The 27,199-nt window shown below is 35.2% G+C and overlaps 1 protein-coding gene across 4 annotated transcripts; it reads right to left on the bottom strand.

The window, feature by feature from the left end:
* Positions 1 to 7,008: 7,008 nt before the first annotated feature.
* Positions 7,009 to 26,766, bottom strand: deaf1 (DEAF1 transcription factor). 4 transcript variants are annotated; one of them, XM_048159020.1, is made up of 13 exons: positions 26,323 to 26,766; positions 25,192 to 25,319; positions 23,158 to 23,287; positions 22,922 to 23,068; positions 22,207 to 22,346; positions 21,872 to 21,949; positions 20,788 to 20,829; positions 20,586 to 20,709; positions 17,922 to 18,050; positions 13,206 to 13,438; positions 11,603 to 11,668; positions 7,853 to 7,942; positions 7,009 to 7,776 (listed from the first exon to the last, which is right to left on the bottom strand). In XM_048159020.1, exons 1-13 carry the CDS (start codon positions 26,516 to 26,518, stop codon positions 7,672 to 7,674), a joined length of 1,608 nt encoding a protein of 535 aa, XP_048014977.1. In that variant the 5' UTR covers positions 26,519 to 26,766; the 3' UTR covers positions 7,009 to 7,671. The 4 variants fall into 4 exon arrangements, with proteins under 4 accessions (XP_048014977.1, XP_048014978.1, XP_048014979.1 ...); XM_048159021.1 differs by having other exon boundaries at positions 21,884 to 21,949; XM_048159022.1 differs by having other exon boundaries at positions 25,222 to 25,319.
* Positions 26,767 to 27,199: the final 433 nt, after the last annotated feature.

Below are 27,199 nucleotides of genomic sequence, written 5' to 3'. Positions count from 1 at the left end.
GTTACACCGTGTTTATACACTGGAAAAGAGCGGTTTGATTCCAGTGCATACAGTGCGTGAATGGTGCTTTTTTTCTGTTCTTGTTATGGATTTGAGTTATCAATGTCACTGCCGAGCCTACGTTATATGGTACGCTTGCTGCTTTTGATAAATTAAAACATCTATTTTGAATTGCAATTGAGAGTTAATCATAGAATAATAATCAAAGGGCTTAAATTCTGTCATTAATTACTCTCATGTCGTTCCAAACCTGTAAGACTATCGTTCAAGTCTTTCCATTGACAGCTACACAACTGAAACTTTGACGCTTCAAAAAGTTCATAAAGAGATCGTAAAACTAATCCATATGAATTGAGTGGTTTAGTCCAAATTATCTAAAGAGACTCGATTGATTTATATAATGAACAGATTTAATTAAGGCTTTTATTCACATATAAACATTGATCAACTCACACATCTCATACATCTCATACACTCAACTCATACATCAGCTGTAGTAAACAGACGCTCAAGCATGTTTGCTTGTTGTGCGAAAACCAATGAGATTCATTCTCGTGTGTTACGCTTCCGCAAGAACCAATGCATAACAAGGTTTTTTCCCACATGCTGATGACTAAGTAGGTATTCCTTTCGATAAAATGTCATCAACCTCTTCTGTCATCGTCTAATGTTTCCTCCTCCATTCTTTATGCAAGGAAGTTTTTTTTTACTCTAAAAACATTCAAATGTAATTTCCTTAAAAGTAAAGGGGTTCATTCTCACGTGTTACGCTTCTGCAAGAACCAATGAGGTGCATTCTCATGTGTTACGCTTCCGCAAGAACCAGTGAGGTTCATTCTCGCGTGTTACGCTTCCGCAAGAACCAATGAGGTTCATTCTTGCGTGTTATGCTTCCGCAAGAACCAATGAGGTTCATTCTCGCGTGTTACGCTTCTGCAAGAACCAATGAGGTTCATTCTCATGTGTTACGCTTCCGCAAGAACCAGTGAGGTTCATTCTCGCGTGTTACGCTTCTGCAAGAACCAATGAGGTTCATTCTCATGTGTTACGCTTCCGCAAGAACCAGTGAGGTTCATTCTCGCGTGTTACGCTTCCGCAAGAACCAATGAGGTTCATTCTTGCGTGTTACGCTTCCGCAAGAACCAATGAGGTTCATTCTCGCGTGTTACGCTTCTGCAAGAACCAATGAGGTTCATTCTCATGTGTTACGCTTCCGCAAGAACCAGTGAGGTTCATTCTCACGTGTTACGCTTCCGCAAGAACCAATGAGGTTCATTCTTGCGTGTTATGCTTCCGCAAGAACCAATGAGGTTCATTCTCGCGTGTTACGCTTCTGCAAGAACCAATGAGGTTCATTCTCGTGTGTTACGCTTCCGCAAGAACCAGTGAGGTTCATTCTCGCGTGTTACGCTTCCGCAAGAACCAATGAGGTTCATTCTTGCGTGTTATGCTTCCGCAAGAACCAATGAGATTCATTCTCGCGTGTTACGCTTCTGCAAGAACCAATGAGGTTCATTCTCGTGTGTTACGCTTCCGCAAGAACCAATGAGTTTCATTCTCGTGTGTTACGCTTCCGCAAGAACCAATGAGGTTCATTCTCGTGTGTTACGCTTCCGCAAGAACCAATGAGGTTCATTCTCGTGTGTTACGCTTCCGCAAGAACCAATGAGGTTCATTCTCGCGTTACGCTTCCGCAAGAACTAATGAGGTTCATTCTTGTGTGTTACGCTTTCGCAAGAGCCAATGAGGTTTATTCTTGTGTGTTACGCTTCCGCAAAACCCAATTAGATTCATTCTCGCATGTTACGCTGATCAGTGTTTATATGTGAATAAAAGCCAAAATTAAATCTGTTCATATAAAGCAATTGAGTCTCTTCAGAAATTCATTCGGATTAGTTCAATTCATAAGGATTAGTTTTACGATCTCTTTATGAACTTTTTGAAGCGTCAAAAGTTTCAGTTGTATAGCTGTCAATGGGAGGGACAGAAAGCTCTCAGATCTCATCAAAAAGAACTTCATTAGCATTCAGAAGATGAACGAAAGACTTATGGGTTTGGAACGACATGAGGGTGAGTAATTAATAACAGAATTTTCTTCTCATCAATATCTTCCCGGATATACTGGGGGACCGTAGGATTTTTAAGTTTCAGAACCCCTGACCTAAAGAAAAAAAACAAGACAGCAAGCAGAGATTAGCTGGACATGTATTATTAAAGCAGAATATTCCATCACTATTAATTATTTACAGTCTGTCAGATTCACATAACAAGGGTTTTCCCCACATGCTGATGACTAAGTAGGCATTCGTTTTCATAAAATGTCATCAACCTTTTCTGTCATCTGTCTAATGTTTCCTCCATTCTTTATGCAAGGAAGTATTTTTTACTCTAAAAACATTAAAATGTAATTTCCTTAAAAGTAAAGCCAAGAGTGATATCAAGGTCAAACAGAGATGGTGACGCATGCCCTTCTGTGGCACAGGGGGCGAATGTATTTCCTGATGCTTTTAAAATGAGAAACGTCGAAACTTATTATGCTCAGAAAACTACAGCGGCAGCCTGTCCAGGTTCATTCCACCCACTCTCTCCTCATGAAAAAAGACGGAGACCTGTCAAACAACACCTGAGACAGCTGAAAGAGATCAAGCAGTCCAAGAATGACTAAAACATAGGCTCAAATGGATGCTCTACGCCATATGGAGCCATAGAGAGCCTCTTGATTCCCTTTCAAAGTTCATGAGGTCTCAACTGAGTATTTACTTATTTTATCTGAAATAAAAATAATCACAAATGAGTAAATAGTTGACATACAGTACAATTATAGAGCTATAATATAAAGCTCAGATGATTTGATGGGTTCATATTGAGATCACTGCATCTGAGATCTTGGTAAAACAGCACAGTTTGAAAATAAGATTTTACTTAATCTCTAAGGAGTAATACTGTATCTGAGAAACAGGAGACTTCAGGCTTCCATTTTTTCTCATTTCATTGCTGTCTTGGAGACACAATGGAAACATTAAAGAAATCAATCGATAATTTGTATTTCCTGTGAATTGGACTGAATCTTAAAATCAATACCAGATAATCAGAAGCAATGGTAAAGCTTATCTAGATTTGGTTTCAAGTTCAGACACAATATAAGGAAACTTTTTACATTTTCTAAGGAAACTGTGAACGTTTTCTTTCCTTTGTAAAACTCTTCCATCATGCCAGGGCGTTTGCTATGCAGACCGAGGTGTTCATTTATGTTGCTATGCAGTTACTAGGGTGTTCTGAGTGGTTCCCAGGGCGTTGCTATGTGGTTACTGAGGTGTTCTGATTGGTTGTTTACGTTGCTATGCAGTTTCTGGGCGGTTGTTTCCATCGTTACGTAGCTAGGCGATTGCTTACTGGCTCAGGTCAAAAAAAGAGTCCCACCCCAAGCCTGAGCGCTTTCAAATTACTTTTATTCTATAAAAAGGTTTAAAAATATTACCTGTTTCACTTAAGAAACTTCCTCATATTAAGTTTCATTTAGGATTACCACAGCTTTCCACATATAAACACACTGGAATCTCTAATCGAAAAACCCAATTCAGCAGGATCTTTTCTGCAAAACCCGTAATACAACCCTGAATAGGCTTTTATAACAAATGCCAGAAAATAAGAGCGGCTTTTAGCGTAAATGTCACATCTCAACAGGTTCCGGGCGGGAACGACTTTGACGTCGTATCTTTCGAGAGCAACCTCCGGTTATCCGTGTTCTCCCTTGCTGTGTATGAAAAGAAAATAGATCGGGTATAAAATACCAGTAGTGTGGGTGTTTACTTCTTTACTAACAAGGAATAAAATAAAAGAGAATGAGTAATATATTTCACACAAAAACCATGAGATTAATCTTATTTATACACAACAAACGTAATATTTAAACTTAACAAAAATGACGTGAATAAGTTAACTTGAACTAAGCTACGTGCTAGTCCGATTGTGTTTTATTCAGACTAAAATAAACGAACGAGACACGAAGTATTATATAAAAATTAACATGAGGGCGAGTAAATGTAAATGAGGACATATTTTCGCTTCTGGAAAACATGACTTAAACCTCCAAAGATGAAGTAACATCTGCAAGGTTCTTGTTCAGTTTTGTCCTAGACAGTCATAATTTCTCACGAGGGTATTTTTGGATACAGATATAACAGATTTGACCTTGATATGAGAGAAACAGATGGAAAAAAGACTGACAGAGAGTGAGTGAAATGAGGAGGATTCGACAAGACAACCCTGGAGAATCTCCCTTCATCCAAGACTTCTTCTGCTGAAGACAGCTGTTCTGGCTTTAATACAGGTTAAGCTCTGCTGACAGCATTTATCCATTACCACAGAAGCTGAATTATTTAGATTACTGTGATTATATGGTTCTATTACAATAGTAAACTTTTAAGCCAGAATGGCTTTTAAGCTTAGAATGCCATTTTTGTTTTTTCAAACAGGGCTCGAACTCGCAGAAAATTGAGGTCAGCAAGTCAGAAGGCCAGAGACATATACACCCTATTCAGACATTTCCCTGAGGATGTTGGGTAAAAAGTTGTCCAAAAACCTGTTTTTCCTGACACAACCTTTCAAAATAATGGAGAAAATTACCTGCTGACAGATAAAATTACCATCTGAATAGGAATGTTTATACTTATACTCTTTGTTGAAACTAAAATTAACTTTCTCAATTTTAGCAATAAGGTACAAGAGACCTTCAACCACGACTATAATCACAGTTTTTATCACACATACCTTATTGCTTTTAGAAAATTGTAAACACATTTTTAAAGAAAAATATTAATAAAGCAAAGCATCTATTATGTATCTTATGCTAGTTCTTCTGCTAAAACATAACCTTTTTACCAGCTTTCTAGGTCAAATTTCACCAAGAAGTCAGACAGTATCAGCTTTATAAACAACCCTTCATGTGTCATAAAACTCACTGATATATTTGTTCTGTGTAGCATCCATTGCTTCACTGACCTGCGTAATGGAAAATTACCACCGTTCGGTTTGGATGTGGCTCTTTAGATGATTCTGGTGTCACTGACTGGCAATACTTTGGCTGAAACCATTGAGCGCCCTTCCCATAATTCCCCCAACAATTTTCTATCCTTGTGTATCGATTCACATTTGGACACTGAGGTACAAATGGGAGGTAATAAAAACACAGTTCTGCTGCAAACTATCAGCCAAGGGTGCTCATGGGAAATCTGAAATGGAGGCTGTGTATTGTATTCAGATGAACTCCAAAATTGAGCTAGAAACCTCTAAAGAAACTCACTCAATACATTTGGCACAAGCAATAAAGTGTCTGAACACTTTCACTGCCACAGATTGGAATCATACACTTTAAACGGGTCATTATAAGATGCCAATTGAAGAAAGTAAAAGTTTACTGTAGTAGAAAAACTGTAACTTTCAGAACTTAAAACATCACTCTTTATTTTTAAACGTGTTGTATGTCATTTTTTTGACTGTATAAAGCACAAAAGTACTATAAGATATTTGCAGATATTAAGGAAACATGCTAAGTTCACATACTTGTTTCTCAGAAAAAAAAATGCTACAGCCAGTTATTCTACTTTGAAATGTGCGTTCTGTGTGGGAATGTCTGTTTTTGGTTTTGATCCGTGTGATCCCGCCCGCTGCCAATTTAACCAATAGTATTTCAACACCTCGGATTGCCAGTTGGCGGAAAACACAGCGTATTGCAGCAGTGGAAGCCAGCAAACAAACTAGGTCAGAGGTCGCAGATTCTACCCGACCTAAAAAGCCCCCTGCATCCATCTAAATCAACTCCTCAGCTTACAGCGTAAGGCTCGTTACCTTCTTTTGTCAGTTGCGCTCATTCCTGTTGCATGTTCTCAATCTGGCAACCAGGGTTGCCAGGTCTGTGCAACAAAAGTAGCCTGATATGATTTTCTCCATTGGGCGGCTGAATTCTCCACTGAATTTGTACATCTGGGAGGTGTTTTGGAGTTGTTGGAGTGCCGAAATCATATGTACGGAGGTGGAAAATTAACCGCGGAAAAAAGTTAACCCGCGGCAACAACTTAAAATAGCCCAATTCCACAGGAAAACCATGGACCTAGCAACACTGCTGGCAACCAGCGTGGTGCGTCTGAGGAGGAGGGGGCATGAGAAACAACTCTCTCCAGTATTTTAAATTTGGACTGCAGTAACCCATTTCAACCACTAGCTGTTAATATTACATACTGCACCTTTAAGAGTGTAGTAAAAAATTGCATTTATTGAAACTGAACTACAAAAATATTTTAATTTTCTGGCATCGGCTAGATGACAATATTAACACATGACCATCTACACTTACATATCAACAATCCTTTAGTAAAAAGGACATATATACTGTATACTGCCACTGAATAGAGTGGCTGAAGTTTAGTTTTACCAAGTTGTCTGATCATTTCATTCTGATTTTTAACAGTTTGTCTACCAAATGTTTTATGAATCTGTCACAATGTGAAGCAGCTTTGCTTTAGAGTCTGTTGTTGGCCTATAAATACTTATTTTTACAGGCAAAGAGTCTAGCCAATCGCAACAAAGATCATTTAGAGGTTGTATAACTACATTGGCAGAACAGCCAGAAATAAGGTGGAAAATGGTCATGAAAAGCTAAATTATGATGGTTTTGGGTGCAAAAAAACTCAACTAACCAGTTGACCTCAAAGAAAAAGATGCTATGAACTATGCGGCAAGTGTATGGTATGGCTTCTTTGAGAAAATGATGAATGTGAAGGCTGGTGAGGTTGCTTTCCTTTCACTAATGTGTGTCCAGGTTATCTTTGGGTAGCTTTAGGTCTGGATTATTTCAGACGGGTCAGTTGTGTGGCAGTTCACAGCAGGAGAAAAGCTCAGCTAATCTCTGCAATGTGCCATATCCATTAAAAAAGGTTATCATGATAATGCACTTTACATGTGTGTACCCTCAAATCCAAAATCCAGTGAATAAAGAGGCACAAAAAAAACTCATATTTTTCCCCATTTATTTCCGTTTTGTGTTGAAAACACTGTAAAAATGTAAATCCTTCATTAGAATTAGATTCTGAAATTATATTATTATCTTAATTAAAGTAGTAGTTCACCTAAAATAACAGTTCTGTCATCATTTACTCACCCTCAGGTTGTTCCAAACCCGTTTGACTGACTTTCTTCTGTAAGACACAAAATAATACGAAGAATGTCCAAGCTGCTCCAAATTCATTTTATGAGGGCAAGGGCTGTCTACCTAAAACAGTACAATAAAAATATAATAAAAGTCTTACATATGACTCGTTCCGATCTCCATATTTAATATACGCACAAAACAACACATGAATATGCAAATGAGATTCAAGAGACTCATTTTATTGACTCATCTTCATTGTATAAAAATAATTTTGCGTTCAAAGTCATACAGGTTTGGAACGACATGAGGGTGAGTAAATCATGTTTGGTGAACTATCCCTTTAAGGATTATTTTCACATACAAAATCCATAGCGAGAGGGTGAAACCGTTCACATGGTACAGAAAGTACTGACGCCATCCGCGTATGCTTAATTTTTCACAGTGTGTAAGGGAGCTGCTACTACACGGCTTTATAGCTAAACTAAAACACGAACGGAAGCGATCGCCCATCTGAACGTCATACGCTAGACCTTCCCTTTCTCCACCTCCACGCCAGCCATCTGAGTCTCTTCCTGAAGGCCGACGGCTGTGCTCGGCTGACAGCAGCTCAGTTGATGTTCCTTCCAGTCCTGCAGAAAGACGGATCCAAAAATAAATTGGCTCTAGCTGGTGTGATACGACAGTGAACGCTCGGGTTGGTCTTACCTTCCGCTGACAGAAGCCAGAGCAGTAATGGACTTTATGGCAGCCCGTACACTCGCTGGACGCCTCTCGACCGCAGTTCACACACGTGTGCTGAAACACAGAACAAAACATGCTATTAATAGAACTGTTTATCTGTCTGCCAAAACGTGTTGGCTACAATGATCAACGTACAGAAGTGTTTGAATTTGAAAGTGGGAGCAGGAGCTTGTGAAGCATACCTGCAAACTAGTCGCTTTTCGGCGAAATTCGTCGTTTTGAATCAAAATATGTCATTTATGTGAATCGTGTAGATCCGAAGAGTTTTTTTTTTTCGGGGGTCCATCTATCTATCTATCTATCTAAAATAAGTAGTCTGAATTCACAGTACTTATAAAACACTACGCAAAATGTAACCAGATGATCTTTGAACTTTGCATTTCAATTCTGCATCCTAACATGTTGTGACAGCTATTAATATAAAAATGAATGTTGTCAAAAACATTATGAACGTCAGTCAAAACATTATGAATATTAAAGCACATATCTCCAAGCAAATGAAGAACAGCCAGGACATTCTTTTGTTTTCCATGAAGAAACAAATTTGAACAATGTAAGGTTTGGAATGATACAAGGACGAGTAAATAATGCCAGGATGTTCATGTTTGCCTCAACACAGACTGGCATTTTAAACAAGGAAAGACAGGTTTTCATTCTCTGAATGGGATCTGTTGGCATGTTCCAGCGGAGCATCTGTGTGTTTCCAGCCCTCCTGCCTTTCAGCTGCACATTCTGATAGTCCTGCTTCACTCTCTCTCTATCACATCTGAACCGAACCACCTGCTAAACACATCAGGTGACGGTGTTTCTACACCGCCGGCCCTTCGATACACACATCTGAGAACGCCAACTACATCAGCAGAGCATGACATGAGCCACATTATAAAACTGTCAAATCTGATGAGCAACGTTTGATACCATGGCAAAATATCCAATACTTGTGACTGCATATCTGTTGCCCTAACCCTACTGGCTGAACGAAAACAGACCTGGAGCAGTATTTGGTGGCACGGTGAATACGACCATGACTGCCAAACCGTAAATGCTTGTTGTGGTGGAATGATTGGTCTGTCAGCATGTATTTGCACGCTCACAAACAAAAGGCAGACAGAGATTGAAATACAGGAGAAAACGCAGAAAGAACCTCCAGCTCACCAGCCTGGGTTATTTTTGACTAGTTTAAGTTTTAAAATAAGTACTAAAAGAACTCAAACAAAATTACGGAAGAGGATTAGGGCCAAGCAATAATAAATAAATAAAACCATCTCGAGATTAAAGTTGTTAAATTTCGAGAAAAAAATCGAAATAAAATGTTGAGAATAAACTCATTAAATTATGAGAAAAAAATCGTTAAATTACAAATTTGTTCTCATAATTTAATGACTTTTTTCTCGTAATTTAATGAGTTTATTCTCAACATTTTATCTCGACTTTTTTCTCGAAATTTAACGAGTTTTTTCTCGTAATTTAACAAGTTTATTCTCAACATTTTATTTCAACTTTTTTCTCGAAATTTAACGAGTTTATTCTCAACATTTTATCTCGACTTTTTTCTCGAAATTTAACGAGTTTTTTCTCGTAATTTAACGAGTTTATTCTCAACATTTTATCTCGACTTTTTTCTCGAAATTTAACGAGTTTTTTCTCGTAATTTCACGAGTTTATTCTCAACATTTTATCTCGACTTTTTTCTCGAAATTTAACGAGTTTTTTCTCGTAATTTAACGAGTTTATTCTCAACATTTTATCTCGACTTTTTTCTCGAAATTTAACGAGTTTTTTCTCGTAATTTAACAAGTTTATTCTCAACATTTTATTTCAACTTTTTTCTCGAAATTTAACGAGTTTATTCTCAACATTTTATCTCGACTTTTTTCTCGAAATTTAACGAGTTTTTTCTCGTAATTTAACAAGTTTATTCTCAACATTTTATCTCGACTTTTTTCTCGAAATTTAACGAGTTTTTTCTCGTAATTTAACGAGTTTATTCTCAACATTTCATCTCGACTTTTTTCTCGAAATTTAACGAGTTTTTTCTCGTAATTTAACAAGTTTATTCTCAACATTTTATCTCGACTTTTTTCTCGAAATTTAACGAGTTTTTTCTCGTAATTTAACGAGTTTATTCTCAACATTTCATCTCGACTTTTTTCTCAAAAAGTTTTTTCTCGTAATTTAATGAGTTTTTTCTCGTAATTTAACGAGTTTATTCTCAACATTTTATCTCGACTTTTTTCTCGAAATTTAACGAGTTTTTTCTCGTAATTTAACGAGTTTATTCTCAACATTTTATCTCGACTTTTTTCTCAACATTTTATCTTGACTTTTTTCTCGAAATTTAACGAGTTTTTTCTCGTAATTTAACGAGTTTATTCTCAACATTTTATCTCGACTTTTTTCTCGAAATTTAACGAGTTTTTTCTCGTAATTTAACGAGTTTATTCTCAACATTTTATCTCGACTTTTTTCTCGAAATTTAACGAGTTTTTTCTCGTAATTTAACAAGTTTATTCTCAACATTTTATTTCAACTTTTTTCTCGAAATTTAACGAGTTTATTCTCAACATTTTATCTCGACTTTTTTCTCGAAATTTAACGAGTTTTTTCTCGAAATTTAACGAGTTTTTTCTCGTAATTTAACGAGTTTATTCTCAACATTTTATCTCGACTTTTTTCTCGAAATTTAACGAGTTTTTTCTCGTAATTTAACGAGTTTATTCTCAACATTTTATCTCGACTTTTTTCTCGAAATTTAACGAGTTTTTTCTCGTAATTTAACAAGTTTATTCTCAACATTTTATTTCAACTTTTTTCTCGAAATTTAACGAGTTTATTCTCAACATTTTATCTCGACTTTTTTCTCGAAATTTAACGAGTTTTTTCTCGTAATTTACCGAGTTTATTCTCAACATTTTATCTCGACTTTTTTCTCAAAAAGTTTTTTCTCATAATTTAACGAGTTTTTTCTCGTAATTTAACGAGTTTATTCTCAACATTTTATCTCGACTTTTTTCTCGAAATTTAACGAGTTTTTTCTCGTAATTTAACGAGTTTATTCTCAACATTTTATCTCGACTTTTTTCTCAACATTTTATCTTGACTTTTTTCTCGTAATTTAACGAGTTTTTTCTCGTAATTTAACGAGTTTATTCTCAACATTTCATCTCGACTTTTTTCTCAAAAAGTTTTTTCTCGTAATTTAACGAGTTTTTTCTCGTAATTTAACGAGTTTATTCTCAACATTTTATCTCGACTTTTTTCTCGAAATTTAACGAGTTTTTTCTCGTAATTTAACGAGTTTATTCTCAACATTTTATCTCTACTTTTTTCTCAACATTTTATCTTGACTTTTTTCTCGTAATTTAACAAGTTTATTCTCAACATTTCATCTAGACTTTTTTCTCAAAAAGTTTTTTCTCGTAATTTAACGAGTTTATTCTCAACATTTTATCTCGACTTTTTTCTCGAAATTTAACAACTTTAATCTCGAGATGGTTTTATGTTTTTATTATTGCTTGGCCCTAATCCTTTTCCGTACAAAATAAACTAAAACTTAATAAAAACTATAAAGATAATTTTTTTTTAAAAAGTAATAAAAATGCAAAACGCAACAATTTTACTAAAATTAAAAACTAAACAAAAATTATAAAGTATATCAATGATACTAAAATAACACTGGTTTTAAAACTTGATATGAGAGAGAGAGAGACTTACCTTAATGATAATTTCAGTGATTTTCCCCTCAGGTTCTTCACCGAGTGACAACTGACTCTGAAAGGACTGAAAGAGTAAAACATGAATATATGATGCTTCTTCAGAGGGTTAATAAGATCAACTTTTCCCCTCAGATCCACTTCTTAGACCCAAAACAGCTGTAAATTAGTTTTTCCTGATCATTTTTCACACTTTTGTGGCCATTTTGCTACTGCACATGTATATACCCAGCTAACAGGGAACATTATCAGAACGTTCTTGCAAGGTTCTCTCACAGTTACGAACGTTCTTCCAGTAACGTTAATAGAACGTCCATTCAAAGTCATCTGGTCTTTAATACTGTTCTTTAAAACATTAACATAAAAACATATATACACTGTCATGGAACATTTTTTTTTTAACATTTTAGTTTCAAAACATTTTTTTTTTTTTAATGTTACTACTTGTTATGGAATGTTCAGAGAACATTCAAAAGTAACAATCCTATAATGTTAGCAAAATGGAATGTTCGCATAACCAAGAGAAAACATTCTTAAAACATTTTAAAAACTGGACGTTTTGACTTAATGGGAATGTTAGCAAAACTGTCTGAATACTCGATTCTGATTGGCTGGAAGGCCTTCCCGCTGCCCACACACAGAAACATTCAGGAGCACAGAAACTTGCCAAGGAACTTTTATTAATACAATAGCTTTGCTACTGAATCGCTATACTATATTTCTCAGCAATAAGGGGAACATTGCTGTTTTTGAAGTAATTTACATAAAATTTACATAAAGCCCATCCCCTGGGAACACGCAACAAAGGGAGTGAGGCCATGTTGGGCTGCTTTAGAGAAGAGGAAGAGTTGTTGTAGTAGAGTGTTGTTGTCATGCCGTCATTTTACACCGGACTGCTTCACAAACGAGGATCAATTCAACACTGGATTTGCACAAAAGATTAACATGACGGCACATGCTAGTGGATGAGTTGAATCAACTCCACAGCAACTACATAAATGTATCCACTAACCATTCAGAAACGTCCTAAAAGTTGTAACTTCTTCCTGAGTCTCTCCATCAGTGTCGACTCCGGTTTGAACAATGTAAGGCTGAACACCGTTACTGACAATCCTCATTTTGGCTGCGTGAGATTCTCCAGCTTTGTTGTTGTTGAGCTGTTAAAGCTCCGCCCTCTTCTGGAAAGGGGGCAGGAGCAGCAGCTCATTTGCATTTAAAGGTACACACACAAAAACGGCGTGTTTTTGCTCACACCCAAATAGGGGCAAATTTGACAAGCTATAATAAATGATCTGTGGGGGATTTTGAGCTGAAACTTCACACACACATTTACATTCAGAATCGTTTAATGCACAGCTAACACGGAGGCAAAGAACCACCTGATGCGAAGCATTATCCCTTACTTAGCTGGGTATAAACACCCTATGTTAGAACTAGCCGTCTAATTTCAATGTGTATTCATTGTAATGCCTTCACAACCATCAATAGGTGATTTTTGCAGGTCAGTTTCAACAAATGCTCTTTTTAGTCTAGGGAGGATGAAATTATTATTTCATGATATGACCTCATGAACACTGATCTGAGAGCAGTTTTGTGCTTCTAACCTCTTTTCTGATGCCAACATGCGCTCCGCTCTGACTGGCTTGTTTGGCTTGTGCGATGAGGACTTTGAGTTGCTGGACGTTGCTGAGCAGTGTGTTGGCCATCTCTTCCAGGTGAAGCCATGTGCGCTGCTCACCCATCTCTAACCCGTTCATTAGTGTCCCGGTCGGAGGGGGTTTAGACTGCACCACGGCCTGCTGAGGGACCACCGCCAGCGCAGGAAGAGTGGTCAACACTGAGGAGAAACACATTTGAGATGAAGTTAATGCTAGAAGCCTAACCCACATCTCCTGAGTGATGAGCGATTAAAACCTTCCTTTGGGACGGCTGGTTTTGCAGCGTTTTGACAGGTACGACCTTGAGGAGTACATTTACAGTCCGTCCTCATCTGATCTCCCTTTAACCCTGACCCACATTTCATTTTATAAGCTTGTTGTTCTAAAAAAAAAAAATGGGTTTGGAAATGTGGGCCGGACAGACAGAAGAGGACATGCTCGTTGTGTTTCTGCAACGTCCCGGACTCGACCCAGACAAACACGTTTCATGTTGACTACACTTGCATTGAATCTCAATGCTGTCTAGGAGGAGCAATTGACTTTTATGAAACATACTCAATTTTTAGCCACATATTGGTGTAATCAAACATCTCAAAAATGTCCCATAATTCAACAGATCTGACATCCTGCTGTTCACTTTATCACCTGTTCCTGAGGTAAAACACATCTGCCAACTCAAACATGGCTTATATCTGAGAAACACTTCAAGAGAGTCCGCACACTCTACCAAAGAAGAAGTCATCAAATACAAGATAAAAACAAAACTTTACTGGTCACATGTGACAAAGTCACAAAGTGTAAGTTTGGCATTGACAAAGGTCACATGTCATCGAATCCTGTTTAAAGTTTTGTTTTTATCCTTCATTTGATGACTTCTTCTTTGGTAGAGTGTGCGGACTCTCTTTAAGTGTTTCTCTATTTGGATGTTTTTGTCTACGCACCTCATTTGGACTTGTTTGAAGGGACTACCCTTCAATTATATCTGAGAAAAGAGTACTTTACTTATTCATACTCGAGGACTCAAACAGTGTGAAGAGGTTATGAGAGAGAATATGAATTATGCTTTTTATTTTTGGCCTTTCTGTCACTTTTATTAATAGGGACAGTGAGATAATGAGTGGAAGAGGGTGAAACTGAATCGTGAAATGCCACAATGCCTGAAGTTTCCCACATTTTATCAAAACATTTCCATGATTTTACCAGTCATTTAGATAAGGATTATAGTTTTGAAAAAATCACTTAATAGAGTAAAACCATAAAAAAGTGTTATTTGAAATAATATAAATAACATAAACATAAATTAACTGAAATAAAATGTAAAAAACAATGTTTTTTTTTAATTTCAGCTAGTTGTCAAGACAACATTTCTCATTTTAATTTAGTTTAATGTGATGTACGGAAAAAAAAGAAAAAAGAAAAAAAAAAAATCAATAAAAACTATATAGACAAAATTACAAATAACAACAACAACAAAAATGACCTGAAAATAAAATAATGAACAATTGTTTGTTTTAAATGTACAAAATATTTAATACAAAATATTTAAAATGAGTAATTTGGGAAATAATAATAAAAAAAAAAAAAAAAAATTATATATATATATATATATATATATATATTTTTTTTTTTTTTTTTTTTTTTTTAAATATATATATCAATGTGTCTGAGGTTGTTCACTGCCTCTACATCAATACTTTATAGATGTGGGAATATGTCTAAAACACCATTTTCTTGTGGCAGAAATGAATTTTTCTGTAATATTACGGTCCAGGGCTGTGGTCACACTTATTTTACGGTTATTTTCTCGAACCTGTCTGAGCGAGTCGAGGTCAGGATGCTTTAAAGGAAAAGTGCTGAAGCATTTCAAGTCTATTCCGCCACAGAACCTGACAGAGATAAAAAGAAGGAGAGAACGATCATTTCCTGAGACACAGAGCACAGCGGTCCGTCAGTGACACAGAGCCGCTTTGAATTGGAGGTCACACTCCCTGAAGCGAAACAGCTACACTGGACGACTGCCCTCGACTTCAAAAATAAACCCTCAGACAGAAGTCAAACCATGATCCTTTCACTTGAAATGAGAGACAAGAATGCAAAGATGTTGACAGATGGATTTAAAGCGATATATGGAAACTATTGCTGTCAATACTGTAGTTGAAAAATTAATTGTAAATATTTTTTGGGTCAACCAGAGGTCCCCGGCTAAAAATTTTGATATTGATTTTTTTTCCCCTGGTGAAAGAAATACATAAATGAGGAAGAAAGCTAAAATATGAAATGTCATGGATGAGTATTTATTGAGAAATCCACAATTTTGTGGACGAGGGTCAAATGACAATTTGAAGCCAAATTGGAGGGGTGTAAAAATGACTTTACAAAGATGGCAGAATCGTTATTTTATTTTTACACAGAGATTGGTAGATCTATTAGTAAAATCTGTTGACTTTAGCAATCTTTGTTGCATTATATGCCAATGGTGACAGTTCAAAAATGGGAAAAAGCAATTCTTGTGTTTTTTTGCCCAAAGTTTGCATTTTGGGGGTGGAGCAATGTTTGAAGGGGTGTGTTTGTTTGGGTGCTGATTTCAAATATCAACAGTGTTTCTCAGAAATCACTTACTGCACCTTTAAAAAATAAAAATAAAACTTCACAAAATGAAATGGTTATAATGTCAAAATATAGCTGCAGGCAGCAATTAAGGGGTCAAGCTCAAAAGAAGCACACAAGGAAGCTAGAGCAGCAGAACAACAATGTCATACTGGACTATGATAGCAACTGAGATAAAGACACTGCATGTTAATTTTGAAGTCAATCAGACCAACAGTACCATAATTACAGCCAATTTCATGTTTTCACCATTCTTGTGTGTGTGTCCTCAGAGTGCCTCCATACATAAGTGTATCAAATTGGGTGAAACCATCTCATTTCCTTTAGGAGTTATGAACATTTATATGTATGAACACATAAAAAAATGACCCACACCTGATTTGATTGCATTTTTTTGCCACTTACTATCAAAATTTTGACATTTGGCCAGTAATGAATAGTCAACGAAACTATGTTTACGATTTTCCTACGGTGGTTTCATCTCGATCGGGCTAACGGTTTTTAAGATATTTGCAAATGTTGTTTAAATGCTAAATCACAACGATGCACTAACCATAAGGCGAAACCTAACATGTTTGGTATCGTTGGACACGGCAAGGTTTCAGGAATCCAAGGAGATGATCCCATGAAAATAAGCCAACCACATTCAAAATTATAAGCATGTAAATAATTTTTTTCACCACTAGGTGGCCCTGGTCCGAAACTTCTCAGACTCCTTCAGGGCATCGTGCCAATGACCCATACCGAGTTTAATAATAATACGTTCATGTATTCGTAAAATACAGCATTTTATTACAAAATTTGAAATGGCCGACGCCCAAAATGGCCGATATGAGAGACCACTTTTATGATTTTTGGACAAAAAGAAGTTTCTGTATTTCCGGACCAGTAGGCCATGTAAAATTCGTTCACACTTTTTTCGAAAATGGTTTTTGTCGGCATGATCTAATGATGATCTTTCGAGAAAATCGGAGCAACGGCCTAGGAGGAGTTCGAAAAAGTAGATTTTTCGGACAATTCAAAATGGCGGGAAAATTTTCATGACGGAAAATGAATCAAATGAATCATCTTGAGGCAAGGAATCAGAGGAAAATTTTGTTTCTAGCCCTTACAGTTCAAAAGTTATTGGCATAAATGTAAGTCCATGTTTGGACAGTAGGTGGCGCTAGAGCGATTGAGTTAGAGACTCCAAATTTGCTATGGTTACAGTTCAGACTGGCTTTTATCAGTGTGCCAAATTTCATAACTTTCCTGCAAGCGGTTCTACGGGCTGCCATAGACTTCCAGAGTGGAAGAATAAGAAGGCCAATGGATACAATAGGTGGTTACAAACCTTCGGTGCTTGGCCCCTAATTAGCTACATGTGCTAACAGCATTAAGTGAATTTAAGAGCAATAACTATTTAATTAATCTCCTATGTTAGTGCATTAACATCAGCAGTGCAGATAACATCATTTAGAAACACTTTGATGAATTAAATACACTAATCTTGGTACAGATAGTATCGTCCAACCATATCAGGACAGACCCTCTGTCCTACAAATGTGCCATTTAACAAAAGTCACCCCAACTGGACAGGTTACAAAAACGCATAACTCATTATCTGAGACTCACACTGGGCTCAAAACGGCCCCCATCTCGCACAAAGAGGCCTAAAAATAACTGCCCTTTGTTTCCAGCTAAAAAAGGATCAGAAAGAGGCCAATCCTGGGCTTCAGAGGGGGACAGAGTCTCAACCTCGGATGTCACAATCACAGACCGCCCACGGACCAGTCAATTACCCTCTGATGCAAATTGATGCCATTATGAACAAATAATGCCACACTGTAAATAGAAGGTCAAACCAAGTGCATTGCATTGTGGGATATACTATTCCTCACAGTATGCTCTGTCCTCTGTCCACAGTATTTGCTCTGGCAAATGTAGTAATATGCATACTCAAAAATCCCTTTTCAAAAGATCCCATAGTGTATACTTCCATAACAGTAGTATGCAATACAGTCTTTGGTGATAAGAACACACCTTGACTGTAGTATGTGTGTATGCAGCACCCACCCGTCGTGTTGGTGAAGACGTCAGCGGGCGCAGGGCTGTCGGAGATGATGGCCGCCGTCTCTCCTGTCGCCGTTCGGTCAAAGGTCAGTGTTCCTGAAGTGGTGATCTGACCGGACGGAGTCACTGTAACTGAGAGCAGGCAGACAGTCGTGAGCCGCTTCCAGTGTCTCCTGGGAGAATTACTCACTTTCCTGACGTCAGAAACTCAACGGAATAACACCTGAGAGTCACAAACGCCAATATTCTATCTTTGGATACTGTGATTGATAATAAGAAATTGATTGATAATTAAGAAATAGATTTTAGCAATTCTTTTCAATTCTGATAGGGTCACAAACAAACTTAAGACTCCATTTATGTACCTTAACAATTTATTTTCTGCATCTTCCTTATATGAAATATGCAATTAATAGGGGTGTGACGAGATCTCGTGTCACGAGATCTCGCGAGACTAAAGTGTGACGAGATTTCTCGTCGAGGCGAAAAGTAGTCTCGTGATGTTGCCATGACAGAGTGTTAGGATGATTAGGAAAGAATATGCCACCGCTACGTTTACATTACGCCTCCACTGTCCTTTTGCTAAGCAAACCGTTGGATAACGGTTGCCGGCGCTCCATATTTAAAGAGTTACGCGCGATCGCTGAAAGTGAAAGTAAACGCGCGCGCGCGCATTCAAACGCGATTTCAATACCCCGAACTTTGAAAGCGGCTCCTTGATGAATGCAAATATCTCTCAATATGAAAGCTATTTTAGGCTGGGCAGTGTAGTTGTAACCATCTCTTAGCTCTGTATCAAAGAAAAAGTTGGTCTTATTTGCACTTTGAATATTGAGAGAGTGCGATTATGGTTTCAACTTGTAAAGTGTTACCATAAAAATGAATAACAGTTTTCTCTTAATCTTATTAAGCACAAACAATAAGGTTTCATTTGTTAACATTAGTTAATGCACTGTGAACTATCATGAACTAACAATGAATGACTATTTTTATTAACTAACATAAACAAAGATTAATAAATACTGTAGCAAATATATTGCTCATTGTTAGTTGATGTTGGTTAATATGTTAATGTTAATAAATGAGACCTTATTGTAAAGTGTTACCATTTTTATTTATACTGTTTTTATTTCTATGATCAGTTTGTGGAAAGGAGTTCAGTTAGGAGGTCAAAAGTTGTAGAAGCTCATAAATCATGTAAAGTAAGATCTGAAGAGACTGAAATCATACAGAAGAGAAGCCAGTCAGTTGGGTTTGTGGCAAAACCTTTTACTGTGCTTTAGTATTGTTGTCTTTTACTGCATATGATAATTCATACTCAGAAAGTAGAACTGAATGACATTCATTATAAGATGATTAGTTAAAACATTTCAAATACACCTGCAGAATATTTTTTCTAGTCATGTATTTCACCATTAAGGATTTCTTAAAAATGTGTGTAAAAATCTGGTCTCGTCTCGTCTCGTGAACTCAATCTCGAGTCTCGTCTCGTCTCGTGAGATACCCGTCTCGTCACACCCCTAGCAATTAATGATATTTGCAAAAAATATAGTAAGAGTTTTAGTTTATTAAATTAATTAATAAATTTTGATTTTGAATATTATTTATTTATATTTTATATATTTTGTGATATATTATTATTTTAAAGCTTGTGTTGCTGTTTGCTGGCCTACACAAAATTGTAAAATTTAAGTATATATTATATAACTATTATATATTATAATTATATTATAATTTTGAAAAATTGTATTCTGAATAACCGATGGTAAGTCAATATTTAAAATACATTTATATTCTTAAAATTTTTAAAATTTAATTATATATTATATAGTTATTATATATTATAACTTGGCCTATATATTATAGTTTAAAAAAATGTATTCTGAATAACCCATAAAAGTCAATATTTAAAATGCATTAATACTTTTTATTTTTTCAATTATTATATATTATAATTTTTAAAAAAATTTATTTTGAATAACCCATGCTAAGTCAATATTTAAAATACATATTTTTTTTTTTTTAAATATAATTACATATTATTTCATTATTATTTATTATAATCATATATTATAATTAAAAAATATATATTCTGAATAACCCATGCTAAATCAATATTTTTAATTGTTTTAAATATAATTATATATTATTTCATTATTATTTATTATAATTATATATTATAAATAAAATGCAATATTTAAAATATAACTATATATTTTTTTTTATTTATTTAATTATATATTATTTTATTATTATTTATTATAATTATATATTATAATTAAAAAATATATATTCAGAATAACCCATGCTAAATCAATATTTAAAATATTTATATTTTTAATTGTTTTAAATATAATTATATTTTATTTCATTATTATTTATTATAATTATATATTATAATTAAAATGCAATATTTAAAATATATCTATATTTTTATTTTTTTTTATTTAATTATATATTATTTAATTATTATTTATTATAATTATATATTATAATTTTAAAAAAATCATATCCTGAATAACCCATGCTAGGTCAATATTTAAAATACATTTTATTTAGTCATTTTAGTTTAATTTAGCAGCAAAATGTAACTGACAGTCTGTGATCAGTTCACCTGAGACGGATGTTAATATTGGGTGTGAACGTGAAAAGGAACGAGGCTCTCACATGTTGCTCCTGGAGCCAGGGTGATGTTCTTTGGAGACTGAACCTCCTTCTTCTCAGGAGAAGCTGACCGCTCATTGTCCTTCTTCCTTCTTTTATACGGGACGAACAGTCTGACGGGACCCGTCTGTACGCCACCAGAACACTGAATTAGTCTCTAGAGCGATATAACATCACGACTGAGACTTCAGACATTACAAATTACCATAGTGATGTTCTCCCCTCCGAAAGGCCCGTCTTTGGCACACTGGAGAAAAACAGGCAAATGAAGGAGAGATATGAGTTATACAGGATCAATGAAATAAGCAACACTTTTGAACTTAAAGGTGCAGTGTGTAAATTTTAGCTGCATCTAGTGGTGATGTTGCAAATTGCAATATAGAGAAGCTACAGTGGCCAACACAGGACGAAGATGTCGTCATCTGAGACAGCAGAGAGTCGGCAGTCAATCAAACACACTCTGTAGAGCAGTTTGTCCATTTAGGGCTACTGTAGAAACATGCCGGCACAAAATGGCGATTTAACATGTAAGGGGACCCGCGGTGTACGAGATAGAAATGGCTCATTCTATGGTAATAAAAACATAATGGTTCATTATGTATGTCTTTATACACCACTGAAAACATAGTTATTATGTATATTATATTGCATTTCTGTCAATATTTCCTCCTAAAATGTACACGCTACACCTTTAAGATGGTCAAAAACATAAATTGCTTAAAAAAGAAAGAGGAACTTTTTTGCACAGATTTACATGTAAAATCCATACGCTGTTTATTTATTTTTTACATATGATTAATATTTATTTATAAATATATATTTCATATTTAAATATTTTTTCATCTCTTTTAAATATATATATATATATATATATATATACACACACAAAATATTATTATTGTGTAAATATTATATATATATATATTATATATATATATATATATATATATATATATATATACTTTTCTATTATATATATATATATAATTACTTACATACATTCTATAAACTGCTATTATTATTATTATATAAATATTAATACCAAATAATATTATTATTATTATTTTTTTAATAATAATAGTGTATATAATACATAACACACACACATATATATATATATACACACACACACATTTCTATAAACCATAAAAAATTATTTTATTTCATAATATATTTTTATAAATATTTTTTGCAGTTTTTATTTCAGTTATCAATAAACAAATACAAAAATTATATATATATATATATACAGGTCAGCAGTGTGAAAATGATTTATGAGATTGAGTCACCATGTCACTCACTGAAGACAGATCATCACAGCAGGCCGCACACGTACAGGACGCTGCATGAGGGTTCAGAATACGCTCCTGTCAAAACACACACACACACACACACACACACACACACACACACACACACACACACACAAAACACACACACACAAACACAAACAAAACACACACAAAAACACACTCCAGTCAGGCTGTTCTGCTGAATGAGTCACTGGGGGATTTTTTGGAAAGGGTACCTACAGTGAGCTGTGTGTGTGTGTGTGTGTGTGTGTGTGTGTGTGTGTGTGTGTGTGTGTGTGTGTGTGTGTGTGTGTCTCAAAGGCCGGTCTGACCTGAATGAGACACTGTAGAGGTCGGCCAGCGTAGCGGATGCTTCTCTTCCAGTCTTTGCTGCTCGCTCGCCCCGACATGCTCTCAAACTCCGTCGGGGTGTACCAGTGATTGTTGTGTTTGATACAGCGCCCTTTGCCCCCTGCAGTCAGAGGTTAAAGAGCAGTCACGTTAAAACATTCTGGCAGCGCTCCAATTCTTACATACATATTATTCACCCTAAATAGTAATTAGTGTGTCGTAATTCATGGTACATAGAAAACAGTATGTCAAAGCAGTCCAAATGGTACACTATTGATTTCAAAAGTGTTAACCTACAGATGATCTTGTGGTGGGTTTCCTGCACACTTCCTAAGGAGTTTTTACAAAGACTGACCACAAAGTAATAGTCTGGTTAGACGCCATATTGAATTTAACAGATGAAAACGAGGCTGTGAGGGATAGACGTACAGTCTTTACAACGGCACACACTGTATAAAGGTCCTGGATCACATCATTTCCACAACTTTCAAAAGTTTTTGTCTACTAAAAGACTATTTCCGGCAACGTTTCATCAGCTGAACAATCAGATTGTTGTTAAACAACAGTACAATCCATTGAACACACTGTACTCTATCCCTCACAGCCTCGTTTCCATTCCTGTCACAAATTAACCCTGACTAACTGAACGTGTGAGTTTCAGCAGTCGTCTGACGCCATCTTGTGGTCGCTCCGTACCTGATCCCAGTCTGTTTTTGAACAGAATCCCACTCGTGTTCCTGCAGCGCACGGGAAGCTCGTTGTCGTAAACCGACGGATCCCAGTTGTACTTGGAGCCGTCTTTATCGTGTCCGGATGTCAGAGGGGTGCTCGGGGTTTGAGGACCTGAGAGGGAAAAACAGAAACACATACAGAAATACTGCATTTCATTTAGTTTAAGACTCACAGTCACAGTTCCTAAAACTCAAATGTACCAGGTGTCATTGGTGTCGCGGTGCCTTTCAGCCCTGTGGCGTCCACGATACTCCCGTCTGTGTGCACCACGATCAGCGTGGCCTTCTGGGTACTCAGACTGTCTGCGATCTGAAGCGTGGTTCTGCCTGTCTGCATGAATTAGTTGAGAAATATTAAATTTGATGTTAATTTGATAGCAGGTTTACTTCATACATTAACTGAAAATTAATGTACTATGGTATTAACATGATTTTTTTAGATGGTTTTATCATGAATATAGGAATCATACAGTAGCACAGTTCGGTTTATTTGAATAAGGTTCAATAAAGGTTTAAAAAACACTTCAAAAAGTGAAAAAGCAAAATTTTGCCAATAGAGAACAAATATAGTATGCATCATTTTGATATGTGTACATTTTCAGATGAATAAACATTACAATAAGGTTTAATATTACTGAACACATTTTTTACGTTTAGAATACAAGTTGTTGGAGGAAATGATAAAAATCAAACATTTTTGGACTTTTAAGATGGGGTTAAATGGGGTTAGATGAGGTTAAAAAAGTCAAATGGTGAAAAAAAATATATATAGCCAGAAGAGAACTACAAAAAATATAGTAAAATGCATAATTTTGATATGTGTAGCCTACGTTTTCAGATGAATAAAACATTATCAACATTATTGAATACCTTTTTTTTTAAATTGACATTTATTATGCAAGTCCTTGTAAAAAAAAAAAAAAAAAAAGAAAAAAAAAAGGTTGTTTATTCATGGCATATGAATATAGTAATCACACAGTAATGTGTTTTTTTATTTGAAGAGGTTCAATAAAAGTTAAAAAACCTTCAAATAGTGAAAAATAAAAATAAACAAATAAATAGCAGCCAGAAGAGAACTACAAAAATATAGTAAAATGCATCATTTTGATATGCGGATATTTTCAGAAACATTACAGAAAGGTTGTCAACCTTATTAAATAGCTTATTATTTATTATATAATTAGTGTTTGGTGATTATTATTAAAAAAGATGGTTTTATCATAGTATATGAATGATATCGTAATCATAAAGTACTACGGTTTTGGTTTATATCAAGTACCGTGTCTTCTGACGCCATCACTGTGACATGGTACTGACATTAATTTGTAACAGTATGACTTTAGTCACAAATAAAATCTGGGTTTTGTAGTATTTTACATAATTTAATGTATTCTGCACCTTTTTAGTCAATTTCCTGACTTTTTAACTTGAAATCAATCAATCAATTCAATGACAGTGTACAAAATTTACACGACAACAATGTACTAAAAACGTGTTTTTCGCATACAGATGACAACGTTGTCAAAACAAACCCCATTCACATGGATCTGCGAAATAATTAAATGCTGTATTCTGCTGCCAGGCCAGTAGATGGCGATGTCACGTTGTTAAGAAACACTACGCTCCTATAGACTGAACATATAATACGCATGCGCATGACGTTTCACAAATTATAGTTTTTGTAGTTTACAGAGTCAATAACGGTATAATTTTCAAAAACTTTTTCAGGCCCCCAAAATGTCATTGCAATAAATGTAATTAACGGCCAAAATGCATAAAAGGTTTCCATTTTATCTCTGTGTAAACAAAAATGCAAATTTGTAAACACAATGACATCATGCGGATGTGTATTACGTGTTAAATCTTTAGGCGCATAGTGTTTCTTTACAAAGTTATAATAATAATAAACTTTATTTTCTTTAGCGTCTTTAAATGTACATCTCAAAGCGCTTTACAGAAACAAATAAAACAACAAAGATACACCACACAATATAAAATAAAAGTTAAAGCAACAAAATACACCATATAAAATAAGCATGATGAAAACGTTATACAATTATTCAATTGAAAGCTACCCTGTGACATCGCCATCTACTGGCCTGGCAGCAGAATACAGCGATTTTAGTCGTTTTCGTGTGAACGGGGATCTGAACGGGAATGTTTCATCATCTGTACGTGAAAAACGCAAAGGAAAAACTTTTCAGTTTTTAGTATATCGTTGTCATGTAAACGTACCCTGAAATGAGAAATTGTTTGGTCTCTTACAAGCACGTGTTCAGGGATGGACGTTGCTGTGGCGACGGTGGATGTGAACACGGTTTCATTTGAACTCTGAACGTCCCCAACAGTGACGGCTGTGATCTCTGCAAAAAAACAAACAGAAGGCTGCTTCAAACTTTATATGACTTTGGGTAGACGACAAACACTACACAAAAGTTCAGAATAATTATGATTTTGCAATGTTTTTAAAAGAAGTCTCTTCTGCTCAACTTAATTTGATCAAAACTACAGTAAAAATTGTGAAAAATTATTACAATTTAAAATAATTGTTTTCTAATCTGAATATATTGTAAAATATAATTTATTCCTGTGATCAAAGCTGAATTTTCAGCATCATTACTCCAGTCTTTAGTGTCACATGATCCTTCAGAAATCATTCTAATATGATGATTTGCTGCTTAATTATTAATTACTAATAATGGTCCTTATTATTATCAATGTTGAAAACAGTTTTTGTGGCTTAATATTTTGTGGAAACTATGATACAGAAAGTTTAATTTGAAATAGAAATCTTTTGAAACATTACAATGAACTGTTGAAAAATGCTGAATTAAAGAATTATTTTATTGTAATAAAATTTCACAATATTACCGTTTTTACTGTATTTTTGGTCCTTAATGAGCAGAAGAGACTTCTTTCAAAAACATAAAAATTAATAAATCAGTAAATTATATTTATATATATATATATATATATATATATATATATATATATATATATATATAGTTTAATTAAAAATGATAAAAGTCACAATGCAATAATCTTAATGGTCCTAAAAATAGAATTAATTTCCTTGCAAAATGCATATTCATGCACCATGTTATTTCCATGGTATTTTTGTAAATACCATGGTACTTTTTAACAGTTGCATTCTGAATACTGCTTTATTTTTAATGTGAAGACAATGTTATAAACGATTATTAATAATATTAACGCTGGTTAAACAAACCTTATGCTGATCGGAGAATAAAGGTGATTAAATGTTAATTAAATGATGATGGGTTAAAAGACCGTTTGATGTGGACTAAAATTGTTTTTCATTGTAATAAATAAACAAAATCAGCTGATGCACATGCGCACACTGACCTGCAAACGCCGCTTCGGCATCGTCTGGGTTCGGCAGGGATTCGGCGATGTCGATGTTTCCCGCTTCTCCCATCACAGTCATCGTGGCGACTTCGGCCTCCGATTCGGTATCCGAACCCACAGCCTCTCCCGCGGACGCGCTCTCGGACGCGTCGCCCAGCTCGAGTGCTTTCGCCGCCGGTTCAGTCGCGTCCATTTCAAAACAGCGGCGCACGAAAGCAGCCGAAATTATCCGAAGGATTGTCGAGAGGTGCAAGTCCCTCACGATTTGTAAATGCGCAGGTATCCAAGAAGCGCTTAGTCAACCTGCACGAATAGATTATGGATTTATTAAAACGAATTGTCTTCGAGTATAAAAGAAAAGAAAATGGTTGCAGGATAATGGCCTCCGAGTGCCTTTACTGGGGACGGGTATCAACACAGGAAGGAGAGCAAGCGGAAATTACCGAATCAAAACGGAAATTACCGAAAGAAGACGACGTAGTACGAAACTACTATTGACAACAACGTGATTTGCAGTGATACAAATGTAGAGTTCTGAAAGTTGCTCCAAGTTTTGTGGTTTTAAAAATTTTATTTACATCCTTAAAACATTTGAAAGAAAAAGAAATCTTTAATTTCTAAATTACTTTATTTCAAATTACTTTATTTCTTTATGTCTATTATATTAAGAGATATAATAAAAAAACTTCAAATTGTGACCCCATAAACAAAAAAAGAAAGAAAAATCAATTTTTATATTAATAAAAACATTACATTAATTAATATTACTGAATAGAGTGATATAAAGTCAGAATTACAAGTTACAAAGTCAGAATTGTGTGATATAGTCAGAATTGTGAGTTATGAAGTCAGATTTGTGATATAAAGTCTGAAT

This window comes from Megalobrama amblycephala, linkage group LG15 (genome assembly GCF_018812025.1).
Source record: "Megalobrama amblycephala isolate DHTTF-2021 linkage group LG15, ASM1881202v1, whole genome shotgun sequence".
Lineage (NCBI taxonomy): Eukaryota > Metazoa > Chordata > Actinopteri > Cypriniformes > Xenocyprididae > Megalobrama > Megalobrama amblycephala.
The sequence above is the reverse complement of the archived record's forward strand: the minus strand, read 5'-3'. Positions and strand labels throughout refer to the sequence as shown.